The following is a 21,022-nucleotide window of genomic DNA, read 5'->3' as shown; positions in this document are numbered from 1 at the left end:
GGTGATTGAGAGGTGAGTGTCATGACTGTCCTGTCACCATAGTGATGGGAAATGGGAAATTGTGACCTGCAAGTCACAATTATACTGTATATATACACTGTTCATATCAGTAGGATTTTAAACATTGTTTGTTTTATTTCTCGTATATAACTGGTATCAATCTCAGACAGGTTTGTTAAGTAGTTTGCCAGGTCTTCTTAGCTAAATGGAAAACCTACTTAATAAAGAGGTTGTTCCACATTATTAAGCACGTCACAGTTCTCATGCAATATAGGGAGGAAGAAAAGCATGAAATGGTGCAATGTCTTGCAAAAGGCATGAAAACAACTAATATTTTGCAGAAACTGAATGAAGGTTATCGAACTGTCACCTGTTGTATAAACACAATATCACACCCGTATCCATGCAATATCACTCTATATCAGCACGGCTGTGATTCGGCTGTAGGTAATCACAGAGTGCTTAATGTACAGAAGAAGAAACGTTGAGTCGCTTCATTGAAGCTTATTGTATTAGTATTATGGTATTATGAGAGAGAGATCGACTAAACGAATACCTGCATCTGCATTCTTTAGGTCGATGTCCATAATATTATATATCTATTATAAAAAATCAGGTTGAATGTCCACTGAGGAAAGCGATATCTTTGTCTTTGTCCTTTTAAAAGTTAAGGGGATTTCCCACAGCGCTAAAACAACTTCCTTGTTCTGACTCACTCATAAAGAGAGTCTTTGCCGCCATCTAATGGCGTAATAATGTAACTTTCACCGATACTATTGACGGACTCTTTCTCAATACCAAATATGGCATATTATTTATATAAAATAATATTTATTGTAAAATAATATTTAAATTAACAACAATAGCCATTATAAAAGACAACAGGAAATAAACACAAGCAAACAATTCAGTCAAACGTACAAAAGCAGAGCTCTAGTAAAGGATTTAAGTTAAATATAAAGTTATGAAACTTAATTTTCCCCTTAACCCAAATCGATTATATACCCCAAATGAATTATATCTCATGTTTAACCACTATCTACATAAGAGCCAGCGGCAAATCCCCGAAGCACCGTCCGAGATGAAGCTGTTCTCGGCGGGTACTCGAGCACTGAACGGCCGCTGACGGTCTGGAGCTCACATCTGCAAAAGCGCCTAAAACAAATTGTAAAATAGGCACTATGATTAAATATCAGTCACATATTTCAGGTCTAAACAACTACATTCTCACCTAAAAAATTCTTAAAATTACAGTTCGTAGTACAACAAGTGTAGTATTCGCAAAAATTACGGCAGATTTGCTATAGTTATAGCTATAGTTGCTAAAGTTATAGATTAATAAGAGCAAAGATTGCCCGTTTTATGTACCCAAAATGAATTATATCTCATGATTAATCACTATAAGAACCAGCAGCAAATCCCCGAAGCACTGGCCGAGATGAAGCTGTTCTCGGCGGGTACTCGAGCACTGAACGGCCGCTGACGGCCTGGAGCTCACACATCTCAGAAAACATCTAAACAAATTGTAAAATAGGCGCTATGTTTATATATAAGTCACATATTTGAGGTCTAAACAACCACATTCTCACCTAAAATACTCTTAAAACTACATTCTATGACAAAACAACAGATATTTGTTAAAAAATATGGTGGATTTGCTCAATCGCCATGACAGTCACTACAAGCGGAGTGATACAAATGGTTATCGCACAGATTCAAGAATCAGAACAAACTGTTGTGTGTGTGTATATATATATATATATATATATATATATATATATATATGTATACATGATGTGATTAATTTCTGCATGATTAAAAATGGCTAAGCAATGAAAAGTGAATGAGTTTTTGAACTGGTTGATTGCTTTGAATCAAATCAATCAGATTTCATCTGACCGACCCGTTTCACTGTCTCTGTTACACATTGTTCCGGCACTAAAGTCAGTGCAGTGATCAGCTGAGGGTTTGTGGGGGTTTTCTGTCTCTCACTTCACCCCCATCCAGCACCAGACGGCAGAGGGGGTCCCGGCTAATTTACGTCCTGAGAAAAGGGGTGCAGATCGCCCCCATAAATTGTGTTGCTGGGGTGTGAGAGAGCCAAAGAGAGCCGTGGAACAATGAGGAGGGTGTCGCAGTGAGCGCAGACAGCTGCACGGCTGCACACACACACACACACGCTCAATACAGCCCGGGAAACAGATGTTCCTCTGCACAAACACAGAGAGATCGGCTGATGCTCACAGAGAAGTTTTCTTATTTGTATAGTGAATTTCTCACAAGAGTAAGTGCACTAACATTCAACATGTTTATTTACACTCTTGTATGTTATTACACATCTGTATTTTTGTCTTGTTTTCCAGATCAAATATCTAAACATTCTTGAATCAAGATGCATTTACTGGAGAAGCAAAATTAAGTCTTGTTTTCTCAAAATGAAGCGAGTTTATGCTTAAAACATCCTCCGCATCCTTGTTTTTCAGCACTTGTGTTTCCGCTGCAGGCTGTGACATGAGCACAGATGATCAGACAAGAGTGGTGTGTGTGTGTGTGTGTGTGTGTGTGTGTGTGTGTGTGTGTGTGTGTGTGTGTGCACGCACACTAGTGGCTTTTAGTTGTTTTCCGATAAATTTCCCAGATTTTATAAGCGATCGTCGTAATCTTTCTCGTCAATCTGGTGTTGCAAAACGTTCTCTATAAAGATGACAGACTGCGACCCCAGTGCATGATGGGACAGGCAGGGTCAGTGTTTATCTGACACAATGACAGAAAGGAGAAAAAGAAGAGATAAAGGTGGAATTACATCCTTTAAGGAACATAAACAATTTCTAAACTTTGAGTTGAAGTTGAAGTTCTTCACTATATTAAGTATTTCAGTTGTCAAATATTGATTGATTATTAGGCATGAATGACACATTTGTCATTTTTTAATTTTTTTCAAGTTATTTTAGTAGGCTACATCTAGTTCATGAAACATTTATTTTATCTCAGTTTCAGTTAACTATAATAATAATCAGATAAATGGTTGCATGTATTGTTGATGACGTGATTAATCATATATCGCGTCTCTCTTCTCCTCGTTTGTTGAATCTCAAAGAAAGGCATGAGTCAGTTCGTATCTCAGGATCTCTGATGGCAGAGATGGAGTGAAGTGCCGGTTACTGACTGTCTCCCAGATAAAAACTCCCAATCATTCCCAGAATCCGGAGGCGGGATCTGAGCGTGCTCGGACAGGCTCGTACACAAGGACGGAATATGAATGAGAGTGAATGAGGGGATCACTCTCCCTGCAGAGCGGATGGGCTGTAATTTCAATAATGCCTCTGATGTGATGATTATCCTATTGAGACACAATCAGACTATTAGTGTGTTTAAACAGGCCTGATCATTATCGGTCATGTAAACCCAAACAATACAGGGTCATAAATTAATACTGACTCCTTGACTGCTGTAGGTCGAATATCCAGCTTAATAACTCATGAATTAAAAACTACAGCTCTACTGCAATCATAATTCAGAACTATTTTGGGTTACATTAGGTCATTGACAAATTATATATATATATATATATATATATATATATATTATAAAAATATATTATAAAATATATATATTATAAAAAAATGCTGGGTTAAAAACAACCCAAGTTGGGTTAAAAATGGACAAATCCAGCGGCTGGGTTAAATGTTTGACCAACCTGCTGGGTGGTTTTATTTAACTCAACTATTGTTTAAAAAATTACTGTATTTCTTGCTTAAAATGGACCCAAACTATTTTGGAAATTAACATTTATTAATATGTTTAATGAACAATAATTAAACAATAAACATTTAAGAAATTGCTTATTAATAAATGTTCACTTTTTGATTATTATTGTTGCCTCTAGTAATTATGTGTCTGATTTTTAATTTCCAACATATTTTGGGTTCATTTTAAGCCAGACATATAGTCATTTTTAAACAATAGTTGAGTTAAATAAAACTGCCCAGCACGTTGGACAAACATTTGACCTGGATTTGTCCATTTTTAACCCATTTGTGTGTGTGTGTGTGTGTGTGTGTGTGTGTGTGTATTTATATGTATGAACATATCAGAAGTTTATGAAGATTCAAATAGAAATATATAAAAACAATTCATGAAGGCCAGACAATTTTTAATCTAATTAAAGATTATATATCTTATATTTATACAGTAGGGTCAATTCAGGTAAACTGAGTCACTATATTCTTTATTTTGAATATAATATTTTTAATAGTATATTTTTAAATTACTTCTCATGATGTGTATATAATATACATTTCTACATGTGTTTAACATAGTGTGTGTTCAAATAAAATAAATTATGATTTATATATCAAATATGATATAATATATTTATATTGTGGTATATGTAGTATGTTATAAAGGAAAATATAATATATAATATTATAACTACTATTTAATTACTATTCTTGTCATTAATTGTATTGCGTATAATGTTTTTGCAATGTTTTATGTAAACACAATCATGCTACTACTATATACAAGTGTTATAGTAGCCTATAGAATAGCCTATTAGCAGCTAGTTGAGAGATCTGGGCTGCATGTGGAGTTTGTTTGAGCTCCGCCTCTAAACCTTTAACCCCCACAGAAACTATCTGAACTATTTAGAGAGAGAGAGAGAGAGAGAGAGAGAGAGAGAGAGAGAGAGAGAGAGAGAGAGAATGTGTGCGTGTGTGGTTTGAGTTCAGTGGATCATGGAGCTGCGCTCTGACCGCGGTGTGTCGGAGTCTCCTGGCCGCACAGACGCGCTTCTCACACGGTTACTTCTGCTCCGGAGCGCCGCTGAACGGAACTAAAGCTGGAGGATCGGATCGGTACCGATGGCTGATCCTCTGCGGAGGACAATTCTAGCCAAACTCAGGGGCAAGAAACCCAAAGGGAAAGACGCGAGCAACGCGAACCGGGCGAGAGAAGGTAAAGAAAAAGTTTTTCAAACGCAGACAGACAGAGATTATTTATCACATGAGATGAGGGGTGAGGGGATCCGGACGGCCGGTCTCGGCTGTAGCGCGGTCCCCCGCTGCGCGGTGGCAGCGGCCGTGCGTGTCACCGGCGGCCGGGCGGACGCGCACAGGAGCGGGGGCTCAGGGCCCGGGGGTCCCGCTGGGGTCTCGGATCAAAGCGAACGGACCGAGCTGAAGCGCTTCCACACGATCGGAGACTCGATAGGCTTCGGCGGCTGCGATTTAAAACCCAAAAGAGAGGCTTTAAAACCAACAGATGGTCAAGATCTAAAGAATAACGAGACAAATGTTACATTACTCGAGCAAAAGGCCGGGAAAATCATCACGGGCGACTTTGAACGTCACGTCAGGAGCCCAGAACCCAGCGAAGCCCCTCACGTGTTTGATTATATAGACGGAAATATTCATGAAAGCGATTTAATTCAGGTTATAGAGAGTTCACTGGAATATTATCACGGAGATTTTAGGATGCCTGCATTGCAAAGTCCAACTTTTTTCCCCACTGAGCTGGAAATAACAGCGGCCCCCGGGCTGAGAGACGGGGCCCCTCGACACCACTCCGTCGACAGCGAGGACGACGATTATTATGATAACCAAATTCTGCCCTTTTATGAGTCTTGCGCTCAAAAACACTGTTCAGAGCAAATATCGGCGTCAGGGTCTGCGCAGGAGACGGACAGACTGAAGTCGCAACTAAAAGAGGCGTATTATTTGCTGTTAAACACCATGCACAACATCAGTTTCGACAGTCAGGTCGAAGATAACGGATTCGCGGAGGCCAGTAGCTCTAGTCAGTCTCACGACAGCGTTAGCTCGCAGTCCACCGACAAACGCACGGGGAGCGACGCGTGTTTGTCCGAGGAACGCAGCGCTCAGTCTGATTCGGCTTTCTTTGCGTTTCGCGGCCGATGCGGGGGGACGGGATTTACCGGGTCTTCGCAGAGCAGAAGCTTGCAGAATATTCTCAAAGCCGACAGCAAATCGACGCTCCAGCGGTCGGTGAGCGATAGCAGGGTCAAGTACTCGTCGTTCACGCGCACCTGCGAGGAACCCGCGTCGGTCCACGCCGCGCGACTGGTTTCCGCTCATGCCGCGAACCCTACGGAAACCCTCCCGACGCCTGTCCAGTCCTGCGCCGACGCGACGGTGCCCAAACACCCCGGAGTCACCGTCAACAAGATGCAGGAGTGGATGCTGAAAGGTCGCGTGCTCTCCTCCGAGATGAAGCAGAGGATCGCCGGCTCCTCGTTGAGAGCCAATCACGGCGGCCGGATGAGGAAAGCAGGTATGGACGCCGGCTGGCGTGGAGGACGAGCCTCGATCATCTCATTCGTCTGGGTGTCTCTTAACTGGTGTCGGGTTCTTGCTTCACAACTAACGTGGGTTTTTCACGTAACCCGTTTGGTGGAAGTGTGCCGGTGGGCCTGAAGCTCTGCACTAACACACTCACTCACTGAATAATTCATTTCACGCTTTGGTGATGGTGGTGCTGCTCACTGCGTATTCATGCTAATGTTTATTGTGTCAAACACAAACCCTTCTGATGATGATGATGATGATGATAAGACGTGACCCAGCAGACGGTCAGGTTATCAAAGCGTATTTTAAAGGTCATTCTGCACTTGTCAAGTGTGTAACCCGAGTATTCAAGGATGAAACATAAAGGGTTATGAATCAACAATTGAAGGAAAACTGTACTGACAGTCTATTTTGTACCATGAAGTCAAAAGGAACGCTGTAAAACACACATTTATGACTAACCCTGATGCAGTTTGTTATTTATTTGCTCTGTTTTTCTCTCTTTTAGATTTCTTTTTGGACTAAGTACACTTTGGCGTGTGCTCAAATGTTCTTGACAGATGCACACTTGTTAGTTTTTAAAGTCGTGTTTTAAATGCATTTGCTTAAGAAAAGTGTGATGACATTAGAGGCCTAAACAGTGATTTGCGTGTGAGATTTCAGATCTCGTCTTGTTTGTTGATTGTAGTCTTTGGGAAACTAGTCTGAGAGTCCTGGTGAAGAGCATGACGGAGTTCAAACCAAACGCTCTTAATGCGAGCGGCGGTTCTGACTGAAAACTGCGTCCTCGTTTATGAATTTGGCAGATTCTTTTATCTGAAGTGCTTCGGCTGAGAAGAGAACTCATGACTTCTCATTTCAGAGAGGAGTGTGACTGGGAAGCGTGTTTGTTTTTGAGGAGACAACTGTAGATTTACATACAAACACACACACTCACACACACACACACACACTCTCGCTCTCTCTCTCTCTCGCTCTCGCTCTCTCTCTCTCTCTAAAAAACAGACAAACCCAGCGATTGGGTTGTTTTAACCCTAAAAAGGGCAAGACCATAAAGAGACATCAGAAAATTAATTTATTGCTATTTTCCATCTTCTTAGGACACCAATAATACAATTTCATGATTTTTTTTTAAAAACATGACTTTTATTTTTAATTTAATGTTTGTATCTCTCAGGATTAAGTGAAAACAGAACGTTTGTTTGGCAGTGAGTATTACAACATTATAGACAGATTTTTTTAAACATTTATTCTCTCATAACTTAAACTAAACATTCTTTTTAAAATTATATTGAACAATAAGTATAATGCCTATTTATGAATATATTGTATAATGCTGTATAATATTTAATATGCAAATTGCTAGGGCCTATAAATGATCAATACGACCAAAACTTTGCTGAAAAATCTGTTGTACACAATCTACGTCATGACTTCTGCCCTCTGATTAATAATTCATACTTTTTTTATCACGTAAAATCATTTTTGCTCAGAAATCTTTAATTATTTTTATAAAGTAAATGTAAGATAAATATTTACTGTACTGAAGCAACTTCAGAACTTGATTATTCATACACCATATTTTAATGTTAAAAATTCAAAATTCTTTTGACATTTTTTTTTTCATGTCAATGTAAATATCAAATATGACACAACAGACTTTTGGGGAACAATAAGTATAATGCCTATTTATATTTGTAAATAGGCATTATACTTATTGTTCAATAGACTTTTAAAAAGAATGTTTAGTTTAAGTTATGAGAGAATAAATGTTTAAAAAATCTGTCTATAATGTTGTAATACTCGCTGCCAAACAAACATTCTGTTTTCAGTTGATTTATTCCCCCAAACCGGCAACGTATCCTGGGAGATACAAACATTTAAAGACAAATTATGAAAAATTAAATTCATAAAATTTCAACATAAACGTAATAAGCTAACACTGAACAACAACTTTTTAAACATGTAAGTCCCCTCCAAATATTGTAAATATGTGAAATATATCAACTTTTATCAGAAGGTTAGTAGATTCCCCACTACAGGGGTCATGCTGTTTTTAAATGCTGCCTGTGAGCTAAACAAAAAATTTATGAACAAAGTCAATATATCTAAATATTCACAGCAAACACCCTTTAACATGAAACCAAGAAATGAGACCTAAACTTTCCCTGACTCTCCCCACAGCCTCTCAAATGATTGAATCCCCCAGAATACATCACCCCTTTTAGGGTTAACCCAGCGGTTGGGTTGTTTTAACCCATTGAATGGGTTGTTTTAACCCAGCGGTTGGGTTGTTTTAACCCATTGAATAGGTGTTTTAACCCAGCAGTTGGGTTGTTTTAACCCATTGAATGTGATGTTTTAACCCAGCGTTTGGGTTGTTTTAACCCATTGAATGGGATGTTTTAACCCAGCGTTTGGGTTGTTTTAACCCATTGAATGTGATGTTTTAACCCAGCGGTTGGGTTGTTTTAACCCATTGAATGGGTTGTTTTAACCCAGCGGTTGGGTTGTTTTAACCCATTTAATAGGTGTTTTAACCCAGCGTTTGGGTTGTTTTAACCCATTGAATGTGATGTTTTAACCCAGCGGTTGGGTTGTTTTAACCCATTGAATGGGTTGTTTTAACCCAGCGGTTGGGTTGTTTTAACCCATTTAATAGGTGTTTTAACCCAGCGTTTGGGTTGTTTTAACCCATTGAATGTGATGTTTTAACCCAGCGGTTGGGTTGTTTTAACCAATTGAATGTGATGTTTTAACCCAGCGGTTGGGTTGTTTTAACCAATTGAATGTGATGTTTTAACCCAGCGGTTGGGTTGTTTTAACCAATTTAATAGATGTTTTAACCCAGCGGTTGGGTTGTTTTAACCCATTTAATAGGTATTTTAACCCAGCGGTTGGGTTGTTTTAACCCATTGAATGTGATGTTTTAACCCAGCGGTTGGGTTGTTTTAACCAATTGAATGTGATGTTTTAACCCAGCGGTTGGGTTGTTTTAACCAATTGAATGTGATGTTTTAACCCAGCGGTTGGGTTGTTTTAACCAATTTAATAGATGTTTTAACCCAGCGGTTGGGTTGTTTTAACCCATTGAATGGGTTGTTTTAACCCAGCGGTTGGGTTGTTTTAACCAATTTAATAGTTGTTTTAACCCAGCGGTTGGGTTGTTTTAACCAATTTAATAGTTGTTTTAACCCAGCGGTTGGGTTGTTTTAACCAATTTAATAGATGTTTTAACCCAGCGGTTGGGTTGTTTTAACCAATTTAATAGTTGTTTTAACCCAGCGGTTGGGTTGTTTTAACCAATTTAATAGATGTTTTAACCCAGCGGTTGGGTTGTTTTAACCCATTTAATAGGTTGTTTTAACCCAGCGGTTGGGTTGTTTTAACCAATTGAATGTGATGTTTTAACCCAGCGGTTGGGTTGTTTTAACCAATTGAATGTGATGTTTTAACCCAGCGGTTGGGTTGTTTTAACCAATTTAATAGATGTTTTAACCCAGCGGTTGGGTTGTTTTAACCAATTTAATAGTTGTTTTAACCCAGTGTTGGGTTGTTTTAACCCAGCGGTTGGGTTACATGTTTGCCCAACATGTTGGGCAGTTTTATTTAACCCATTACTGGGTTAAAAATGACTATATGTCTGGCTTAAAATGAACAAAAAATATGATGGAAATTAAAAATCAGACACATAATTACTAGAGGCAACAATAATAATCAAAAGGTGAACATTTATTAATAAGCAGTTCAATAAATATTTTTGTTTAATTATTATTCATTAAACTTATTAATAAATGTTCATTTATTAAACATATTAATAAATGTTAATTTTCAACATACTTTAGGTTCATTTTAAGCAAGAAATATAGTTATTTTTAAACAATAGTTGAGTTAAACTGGGTTAAAACAATCCAATCGCTGTGTTTGTCCATATGTAACCCAACTTGGGTTGTTTTTATCTTGTTTTTAGCTTCTATCGCCCTACACTACCCCTAACCCTACCCATCACAGGAAACTGTGCACATTTTTACTTTCTCACAAAAACTCATTCTGTATGATTTATAAGCCTTTTAAAAATGGGGACATGGAGTAATGTCCTCATAAGTCACCCTCTCCTTGTCATACCCATGTCATTATACAAATTTGTGTCCTGATATGTCACAAAAACACGCACACACACTCACACACACACACACACACTGTGCTTCTCCTTGTCAACATTACGCTTAACAATTTTATCCAAAAAATGTATGGTCTGCTGAGCCGATGGTGTTTGTTTTTGCCCGGAGGGAGCTATTCTCCAGTGAATTCCCGTCCCATGGAAACGCGGAGCCCCAGGGAGGGAATATTTGGAATGCCAAGGCCGTCGTTTCACTTGTTTGCGCTCTGTTCCTGAGGGCTTGAATGCAGGCGGGGATTAGAAAAGAGACGTTACACGCTGGTTAAGGTCGGATTAGTCCCTCGATCAGGTTATTTCAGTTGTAGGTGTCTGACAGATCTGAACCAGCAGATTAAACTTATTTTAGTAGCATTTTTTTGTACTGGTCGATTGTTACCCAGTTCTTTTTAGGAAAATACTCTCACACAACCTTCAGGAATCATGTTGAAGTCATATTTCACCCCTAATTCAAAAGAAAAGGAAAAGAAATTATATTTTTACCTGTTTTTGTATTTTTAATCTTATTTGCATTGTGATATTATTTTCTTGACAGTTAGGCATTATTTAAATTAAGTTGGCATTAATATGTATATATAAACAAGCTTAATTTTATGCAAAATACAATTTTTTTTTATTTTAAGATTATGGATTTGTAATTTCAGTGATATACTGGTGAGGTAACATTGTATCCAGTGTGTCCTCTAATACAGTAAGCTGATTGGTCGGAGGCGGCAATGACATCATAGCGAGATTGAATGTCAGAATGCGGCACTGTGTTCTTGGAATGTCTGCAGTCTGGAACTAAAGAGTGTTGGGATGTGGCTATAGTAATGATGGGAATACTCGGATGACAGCGGAGAAACCGGAGCAGAGGACATCGAGGAGGGGGTGGATGTTCCTCTCGAGCCCTGAGGGATGCTTTCTCGCTCAAAAGCCCTAAAAACACCCAGAAACCCCCGAGCTGAAGCATTAAACCACTCTTCAGATGTCTGAACGTCACTGCGTTAGAATAGACATTTGGAGAAAAACATTTTGTAGAGTTCAGAAACAATGAAAGTGATGTTACTGTGAAAAATACATTTGAGATGCAGATACAGACTGTATTTATTTAAATTTCCTTCTTCAGAAGTATTTCTGTTCGCTGCTGATCCATTTCTTCCGCTGTGTTTGATTGTTTCAGCAGAACGTTGGACTCCCTGGAGCTACTGCTTTTGTAATTGAATACGCTGCTCCATATTTAGAAATGTCTAAAGTTCACGCTTGTTTGTGCGCCTGATGTGCACGTGCGTGTGTGTGTGTAAATATTCAGAGCAAGGCAGTAAATGTGTGTGTGTGTGTGTGTGTGTGTTGGCTGGAATTCTGTGCGTGTGCGAGCTTGTCCTCCGTTATGAAAGACCCTTTAACAGAGTCTCGGCAATCACAGCTGAGCTTTTAACTCGATAACCTCGCCGTAATAACCCCAGCCCTCCAGCAGCACACTTCGACTGAAGCCCGTCCACCAGCAGCATCTGAAAGAGTTTCTCTGTGGAGTCACGATCAAACGCACAGATGTCACGCATGTTTCTGGATGCTCTTGAATCAGTGAATATGAAGGGGTTTTTCTACACTGCTTTGAGTGAACTTCATCAGTTCTTTAAAGAGGCTCTTTTACACAGTCTTGATGTTGTTTTTGTGCTCTACTAGAACAGGTTTTCATCTTCATTATTTTCCTCATATTCTCCATTGTTCAGCTCCTCTCTTCCTAGTCTGTCAGTAACGCTCTGTTTAGTTCCTGTCTCTATGAAGCCCCTCTTTCTGAAAAGCACAATGTGCTCTGATTGGTCAGCTGGAGCAGTGTGTTGTGATTGGTGTTTGGGAAATGTCCCGCCCCTTACCATAACCGCCAGTTTCAACACACTACTAACTACCTCATCCCTTTATTTTGGGCGGGAATTATTTAGAAAAAAGCATAATAGGTCCTCTTTAAAGAAATACTGTATTTTTTCCCCCTGAAGTCCAAAGGAAAATTTTACCCAAAAATGTAAAGTCTGTCATCATTTACCGACCTGACTTTTTTTTTCTTTTGCGGAACACAAAATAAGATATTTTGAAAAATGTTGGTGTCCATACAATGGAAGTCAATGGGGTCCAATGTTGTTTGGTTCCCAACGTTCTTCAAAATATCATTGTGGAATGACATGAAGGCGATTAAATGATGAGAGAAATTGCATTTTTTGTGTGAAAATATTCTTTTAAGTTGCTAAATAGTTGTTTAAATATAAATATTCATAAGTTAGCTCTTTCCCTGCCAGTGTTGTTTTTTTTATTTTAAATAGTTGCCAGCCAGCGGCAGCGTTTTTGATGATTTTCACAAAACTATAATGGCTCCCAGAATATTTAATTGTATGAATATCTGAACCATTTTATTCTAGCTTCATTCGTTCTTTTTTATCAGCACTTAAATGTGGGTAAATTTCATTAAAAAGCAACATTTTGAACAAAAAGCTGAGAAAATCACATTTTAGTCAAAGTCTTCGTCCGGATGAGATTCAGAGCGATAATCAAAACACAGATGGAGTAGATCGAGTCCATCAACACCTCAAAGCTTCACAGTCAGTTAAAGGGTTAGTTCACCCAAAAATGAAAATAATGTCATTTATTACTCACCCTCATGCCGTTCCACACCCGTAAGACCTTCGTTCATCTTCAGAACACAAATTAAGATATTTTTGATGAAATCCGATGGCTCAGTGAGGCCTGCATAGCCAGCAATGAAATTTCCTCTCTCAAGATCCATTAATGTACTAAAAACATATTTAAATCAGTTCATGTGAGTACAGTGGTTCAATATTAATATTATAAAGCCACGAGAATATTTTTGGTGCGCCAAAAAAACAAAATAACGACTTATATAGTGATGGCCTATTTCAAAACACTGCTTCATGAAGCTTCGGAGCGTTATGAATCAGCGTGTCGAATCATGATTCGGATCACGTATCAAACCGCCAAACTGCTGAAATCACGTGACTTTGGCGCTCCGAACCGCTGATTCATAACGCTCCAAAGCTTCATGAAGCAGTGTTTTGAAATCGGCCATCACTAAATAAGTCGTTATTTAGTTTTTTGGCACACCAAAAATATTCTCGTCACTTTATAATATTAATATTGAACCACTGTACTCACATGAACTTATTTAAATATGTTTTTAGTACATTAATGGATCTTGAGAGAGGAAATGTCATTGCTGGCTATGCAGGCCTCACTGAGCCATCGGATTTCATCAAAAATATCTTAATTTGTGTTCCAAAGATTAATGAAGTTCTTACGGGTGTGGAACGACATGAGGGTGAGTAATTAATGACATTATTTTCATTTTTGGGTGAATTAACCCTTTAACCCTTCATAAGTTCAGCATTTCATTCAGTAACGTTAGGCAGTTTTGATTTATGTGCTGTTTAATGATCGTGTCATTTATAAGCGTCAGCAATGCTTCTATCACTTGTTTCTGCTTCTTCTTTGCCTGTGTTTTGATCTGGAGATTCTGTGCTCTTTCAGAAGATGCACAATAGCACCCCCTGCTGTATAACAGTGAAAACATGGAAAGGCAAGGAAAGGGTTAATTCTGTGATTGTGGATGCTGAGCAGAAAATAGCTGCAGCTGTCATGTTGTTCCCACTGATCGGTGTGATGGTGTGAATTACAAATGATTGCAGACAGTAAAGTTTAATTTACACCTCAAGATTAACGCTGACAGAATTAGTGAATGTGAGAATGTGAGTGTGAGTTTAAACTCGAGGCCTGTTTGAGCATATTTCAGGGATTTAACGCTGACCTGTATTTTCAACACCTTGTTTTCCTCTTTCCACCCGCTTGTTCTCCGGGTCTCCCTGCGTCTTTAGAGGAGAATCAGCCGAGCAGGAAAGATCCGTTAAAGAGCTTAGCGAGAGCGTTCAAATCCACCTTACGTAAGTCCCGCATCACATGCTGTAGTTGTTGGTAAACGCTTCAGCTGTAATAACACGAGGGAACAGTTGAGCGTCTGTAATGATATACTGACACTGTTTTTACGAGTGAAATCGTCTAGGAATGTTTGCGATCTGACCCGAGACCTGCTGTCTTTAAAGAAAGAGGAACCTGTCATCAGCGGAGGGGATAATGCATATCACAACAATATTTACTGCAGCGTGTCACAGCAAGACTTAATCTCGCTGCTAATGCATCCATAAATCACGTCCCTCCACACACGTATGATCATACGGTAGAGCATTCTGGAGTTCAGAAATGGCAAAAAGCACTTTTTCCTGAAGTTTTCATGCCTGTAACTCAAGAAGTATTAAAGATATCTTAAAATCCTTTTAGATTCTGGTTCTTAACAAACTTTTCTTTTGGTATCTTCATTTTAAAGGCCCTCAGTGGTTCAGTCCCAGAGATATGGAGATCTTAATGCGGCTCCATGAGTAAATTGGTCAATTGTACACATTTTCAGTGATCGAAAACCAAATGTGGTTCAGTTTGCACACAGCTGATACTTAAAGAGGATTATCTGAAGAATAAATAATGTTTAAACTAAAAATGTATCTTGTTTCCCTCTATCAAAAGAATTGCATAAAACATAATGTGCCAAAAACAAACGTTTTTCTGAAGTTTACATGTCTTTAATTCAAGAAGTGTTAAAAATACCTTAATGTCATTTTAGATTCTTGTTCTTATGAAACTTTTCTTTTGGATTCTTCATTTTTAAGGCTCTTATATGGTTCAATCTCATAGATATAGGGATGTCAATGTGGTAACGTGTAGTTTCGATACTGCGTATTTGGTAGCTTCAGAAAATCCCATCTTCCAAATATCCCTAAAATTGATTCAAATATAGATTATTTTAAATACACTTGAGAGCAAGTTAATGTGCCTCAACTTCATTTTCAGTGGATTTTTGGTACTCAGAGAGTTATGATTTATGCAATTCTTTTGATAGAGGGAAACAAGATACATATCTAGTTTAAACATTATTTATTCTTCAGACTTTCCTCTTTAAACACAATAAGTATCAGCTGTGTGCAAACTGAACCACATTTGGTTTTCGATCACTGAAAATTGGTAAAATTCAACAATTTGAACATGGAGCTGCTTTGAGATCCCCATATCTATGGGACTGAACTATATAGAGCCTTGAAAATTAAGATTTCTAAAGGAAAGTTTATTAAGAATGAGAATCTAGAAGGATATTAAGATATCTTTAATACTTTTAGAGTTACAGACATGCAAACTTTGGAAAAGGAGTGTTTATGGCACTCAGACAGGAATGTTCTGTGCAACTGAGATGAAAGAAAAACACGAGATACATTTCTAGTTTCAACATTATTTGTTCTTCAGATATTCCTCTTTAAAAGAAAAAAATATCCGCTGTATGCAAAGTGACCCACATTTGGTTTTTGACCACTGAAAATGTGTACAATTGACCAATTGACTCATGGAGCCGCATTTAGATCTCCATATCTCTGGGATTGAACCACTGAGGGCCTTAAAAATGAAGATACCAAAAGGAAAGTTTGTTAAGAACCAGAATTTAAAAGTATATTAAGATATATTTAATACTTCTTGAGTTACAGGCATGAAAACTTCAGGAAAAAAAACACAAGAAGTGCTTTTTGCCATTTTTGAACTGTCACTGTTGGCATATCATGAAACAAAGATTGATAAATTCAATAGATTTTACTAACAGATCTACTAATCTCTGTGTAAAAATAAAATAATGATGCTCCATCTTTCTAAAGTCATTTTTACACTCCTCTAAATCGGCTCTAAATCTCAGGTGAAAATGGTCATTTTGATCCTCCTCTACAAAATACTCAGTAAATATTCATCTGCGATATTTAATATTTGGCTTTTATCACTATTTATGTTTGTCTTTCTACAGAAAAGAATTTAACAAAATCAAAAATTTGAATGTCACTGAACTTCAGGAACAGTAACATCCTCAACTCCAGCTCTCAGATTTGCAGAACGCTGTTTTGGTATTCGGCTTCTCAGGCTGCTGATCATTCCCGTGTCCCAGAATTCCCGTGGGGGGAACGTCGGCCTCCGCAGCCTGGAATCCTCTGGCGCGTCGACAGAACGCCGACTGTAATGAAGCGTTTGAGTTTTATTTTCAGGTCTCCTTCTGACCTCTCAAAACACACACTGACCGAAGCACTGGTCGTCGTGTTCGCCAGCGTTTCTGATCTTGGCATAATAGCATACTGCCGTTGCATTGTGGGATTGCATTGTTTCGTGTGAAAGTGTCTGAGCGGCAGGAAACGGCAGGCTGTAATCCACAGCTCTATAAAGCGCTTCTGCTCTGTGTTTCTTGTGGTTCAGTAAGCTGGAGCAGGACTTTACATGCACTTTTCTAAGCAACATAATGTTCTCCTAAATGTTGACAGAATTCACTGTTGGCAGATAGAAGATTTAAGATTTACGCTCATGATTTCTGGTTCTCACAGCGAACTTTTTTCTAGATTTTTCAGTTTTTCAGGAAAAGCTTATTTTCTGTGTATCATTGGCTGAATGATCAACACTAAAATACACATCATATCTGCACAAACTGTACATATGTCACATTTTATGCTAATTAAATATGAAAATGTGTCTTTTAAATAGAGAAATAAGTGTAATTTTAGTATTATTTATATACTATTATAGTTTTGAAGTATCTTATATTTTTATATTTCCAGTTTTATGTTTTCAACTGTACAAATAAAAAAAATGTGATAGATTTAAAGTTTAAAATATAAAACTGAAAATATACAAAATAAAAGCTACTTAAAAATATCAATAAATCCATATTGGTAAGTTTACAAATTATACATTTTTTGTCATATTTAGTTTGACTAATAAAAAATGGGATAGTTGTATATAAAATATATAAAATATAAAAAAATTTATTTGTGTCAAATTAAATATGAAAATTATTTTTTTAAATAGAAAAATGACTTATTTTTTGTATTATGAACTATTATAGTTTTTATTGATATTTTGAAGCAGTTTTTTTTATATTTCTAGATATTATATTTCTAGTTAATTTTTAGTAATTTGGTTATGCTTTTGTCATCTTATTTTTTTGTTGTTGTTGTTAAATATTTCTAAATAGTTTTAATGTTTGTTTTTATTTCAGTTAGTATTTTTATTACTTATATATATATATATATGGGATTTCAAATATTTATATTAATTTTCATCTTTCCAAATATATATTTGTATGTAGATGTATATTTCTTTTTATTTATTTAATTGCCATTAATTTTTAGGAATATGGTGGAAGAACATTTGAGGAAAATCAGAAAAGAAATGTTATTTAAGAAGATTTTATTTGAAGTTTATTTTGTATACAAAACCGTTCAAAACTTTTTAAAAGAAAATAATACTTTTATTCAATTAGAATGTGTTAAATCGATCAAAAATGCATTTATAATGTTTGGCGGCAGCAGTAATTGCAGTTTTTTGCCTCATGTTTTGCTGTGTTCACGTTATGTCGTGATTACCGTAATTTCAAGATGTGACATTCTACTCGGACTGGGAATTATTAGTTTCTATAGCAACACTATCAACGTATAAATGAACCTGCATGCGGTCAGGTGGTACAAGTAGGAGCTCTCAGAAAAAAAGTTGTAATTACGAGTTCTACGAAGATTTGAACGCTTTTTTCAAATTGAAATCTGGTAATTACGACATGGCCTGAATGCACCTATTGCTCTAACCGGATGTACTTGCATGATATGCTAATCAAAGAAGATACCATAAATTAGTTTGGGAAAACATATTTTCGTAAGTTTCTTTTGTGACGTTCTGCGTTTCTTTTCGTAGCACCAATGGAGTGTGTCGCCGGGTCGTCTGGCGTACATCAGCGAGAACTCTTCACACGTCAGGCCTCGTTCAACCACATCACCGTCTCCAAAAAACGTAACTGGCTCCAGCAGAGCGCAGCTTGGCCGTTCCCTCACGCCGAGGACGTCACAGCGCCCCCTGCAGCGGAGGAGGATCACGTAGAAGCGCCGCTGCGTCCTCGCCGCCTCCCGCTGCCCGCCGCCGGCCTCAAACCCGGTCGAGTTCCGCCCCGTCGAGCTGACCCGGCCGAGGAGAACGACGCCGACGACGAAGGGGAGATTTGGTACAACCCCATTCCGGAGGATGACGAGACCGACTGCGTTCCCGCCATCAGGGTGTCCCAAACGAGTCCAGTGATCGACGGCGACGGGGCCGTCTTGCATCCCAGCGAAAGACAGACGCTCACGTGCAAGATGCAGGAGGAGAACCTCGCCGTCAGAGCGACGGGTAAATCCATATTTTTAACAATTTCAACGGTTTATGCTTTTGTTGAAGTAATTTTAAAAATAATTATATTTAACAGCCGGAAAAACTACATTACCCATGATGCTGTGCAGAAAATTCCACCAATCAGAGAGTCAATCATGCCAAAATGGCTCCGCCCACTCCCATGAAGCACTGTGAATGATATACATATTCATATTTTGCAATAAACTAAAAATATATAGTTTCAAATGATATAATAAACAACTTTAAATGAGCAGTTTTACATTTCACCGTCGTTTTTGATTTTCAGTTTTATTATGTAATTTGCAATGCATCATGGGATTGTAGTTCTTTCCCTCACTAAAGCTGCTCACAGTCTTGTACCTTTGTCTTTTTCTCCTTCAAATGTTGTGATTTTAAACACTGAAAAGACACTTGTGGTAAAAATACGCCGCTGAAAGCTTGAGGGAACGCCGTTGCGCTCGTCTGTCTGTGGTCTGCCGCGCGAGTGTGTTCTGGACGTCAGTGTTTGCAGCTGTAGTCGTACCTGTGGCTTTAATGAGCACTTGTCGTCAGGCAGCTGCTCGTCTGTTCACAGATCGCTCTCTTCGCTTCTGTGTCGGAGAGACATGTTCATATACTGGAATACAACAGTAGGAATAGCAAAACCTGTTTGGAAAATAACAAGTCATATCTGCGTTGAGCTGCTTAAGGTGCGTCTTTTACATTATAAAATGTTAGAAATGATTTGAAGACTCTCTGGTTGTCTGGAAGGATCTGCGTGTGTTTTGGCTGCACGATTTGGAGAATTTGAGTTGGATTTTTTTCTGATAAACTGCATTTTGAAATAAAAATATATTATTATTGATTACCAAATAAAAATATTAAGCAGCATAAGAAATATTAATATTGTAATATTTAATTATTAATTACTTTATATTGTTATTTTTTCATTATTAAGGCAAAATATAATAATAATTGTCATTAATATTAGTAGTAGTACTAAATAAAAATATTTTTTTGTATATTGTAACATTTCGCTGTAAAATAAATATTTAAGGAAAACTATATAGTATTTTTATATAATAATAATAGAATTAATATTATTATTGTTTTTATTATTATTATTATTATTACATCATTATTACTAAATAAAAATATTAAACAAAATAACAAGCTGTTGTAATATTGAATTATTTTAATACAAAAAAAAAATTGTCATTATTATTAGTAGTAGTAGTATGATGATGTTGATTATTATTACTACTACTAAATAAAAATATTTAATCAAATAAGATATATTAATGTTGTAATTAAATCATTGTAATATAAAAAAAATTATTATTGATTTTATTGTTATTGTTATGATTAATAAATAAAAGTATTAAACAAATTAAAAATATAAATCATTTATTATAATAATTATTATAATTGTTGTTATTATTATTATTTGATTATTAGTAGTACTAAATGCAAATATTAAATAAAATAAGGAATATTACTATTGTAACATTTGTAATATGTAATAAAAAAATAAATATTTAATAAGAAAAATGATAGAATAGCTCATTTAAGAATAATAATATTTTATTTATATGCAGTAAAAACAGTAAAATTACAGTACTAATATTTAAATTTGAATTCTCATTTTGAAAGAGCTTTTATTTTGGCAGAAAAGCGCGTGGAGCCTCACAGCGTCTCTTGAACGCTTCTCTTCAGAAGTTTGTGAAGATTGTGTTGAAGATGGTTTGCTGCATGTTGTGTTTTTAAATGCATGTTATGCACGACTCAAACTCGGAGAGATGAAGTTCATGTGATTCACGAGCTGCTCGTGTGTAAATGAACACAGAGCCGCGCTTCACTCTCAAACACACATGTATTTATTTCATGAAATCACAGAGTTTGCGAGTTTGTTTGGATGAATCCGCTCTATCCTGAAGGATCACTGCACAGATATCATCTCTCATCTCTGACTCTCAGCTCTATATTTAGCGCTGTATGAATGTGTGACATTATTTGCTAATGCAGTCATGCGTATTAAAGATGCGTGTCAGCGATCGAGTGAAGCTGTCAGTCTTTCTGAAGCACTGCTTACTGATGTCTCGATCTGACCAGCGAGCGTGTGATGAGTGACATTAGCTCAGATGATGATGTTAAACTGTAATTAATATTATATATATATATATGGTACTGAACTTATTACTTTTTATGTGTGTGTGTGTGTGTGTGTGTGTGTGAGGCTCTGCTCTGAATGCAGTGGTGTGTTCCACTCCGGATCTTTCCTCATGTGTTG

The 21,022-nt window shown here is 37.3% G+C and overlaps 1 protein-coding gene across 4 annotated transcripts in view; it reads left to right on the top strand.

Moving 5' to 3' along the window:
* Positions 1–4,671: 4,671 nt before the first annotated feature.
* syde2 (synapse defective 1, Rho GTPase, homolog 2 (C. elegans)) overlaps positions 4,672–21,022 on the top strand; it is a 37,167-nt gene continuing 20,816 nt past the window's right edge. Inside the window, exons 1-2 of one of the 4 annotated variants that reach the window (XM_051881181.1) lie at positions 4,674–4,956; positions 18,283–18,750. In XM_051881181.1, the coding sequence (XP_051737141.1) occupies positions 4,863–4,956; positions 18,283–18,750 (562 nt within the window). In that variant the 5' untranslated portion in view covers positions 4,674–4,862. Of the gene's footprint in view, positions 6,292–18,282; positions 18,751–21,022 lie in introns of all 4 variants that reach the window. The other 3 variants (XM_051881179.1, XM_051881182.1, XM_051881180.1) reach the window with 3 other exon arrangements.

Source organism: Ctenopharyngodon idella, chromosome 22 (genome assembly GCF_019924925.1).
Source record: "Ctenopharyngodon idella isolate HZGC_01 chromosome 22, HZGC01, whole genome shotgun sequence".
Classification (NCBI taxonomy): Eukaryota; Metazoa; Chordata; class Actinopteri; order Cypriniformes; family Xenocyprididae; genus Ctenopharyngodon; species Ctenopharyngodon idella.
The sequence above is the reverse complement of the archived record's forward strand: the minus strand, read 5'-3'. Positions and strand labels throughout refer to the sequence as shown.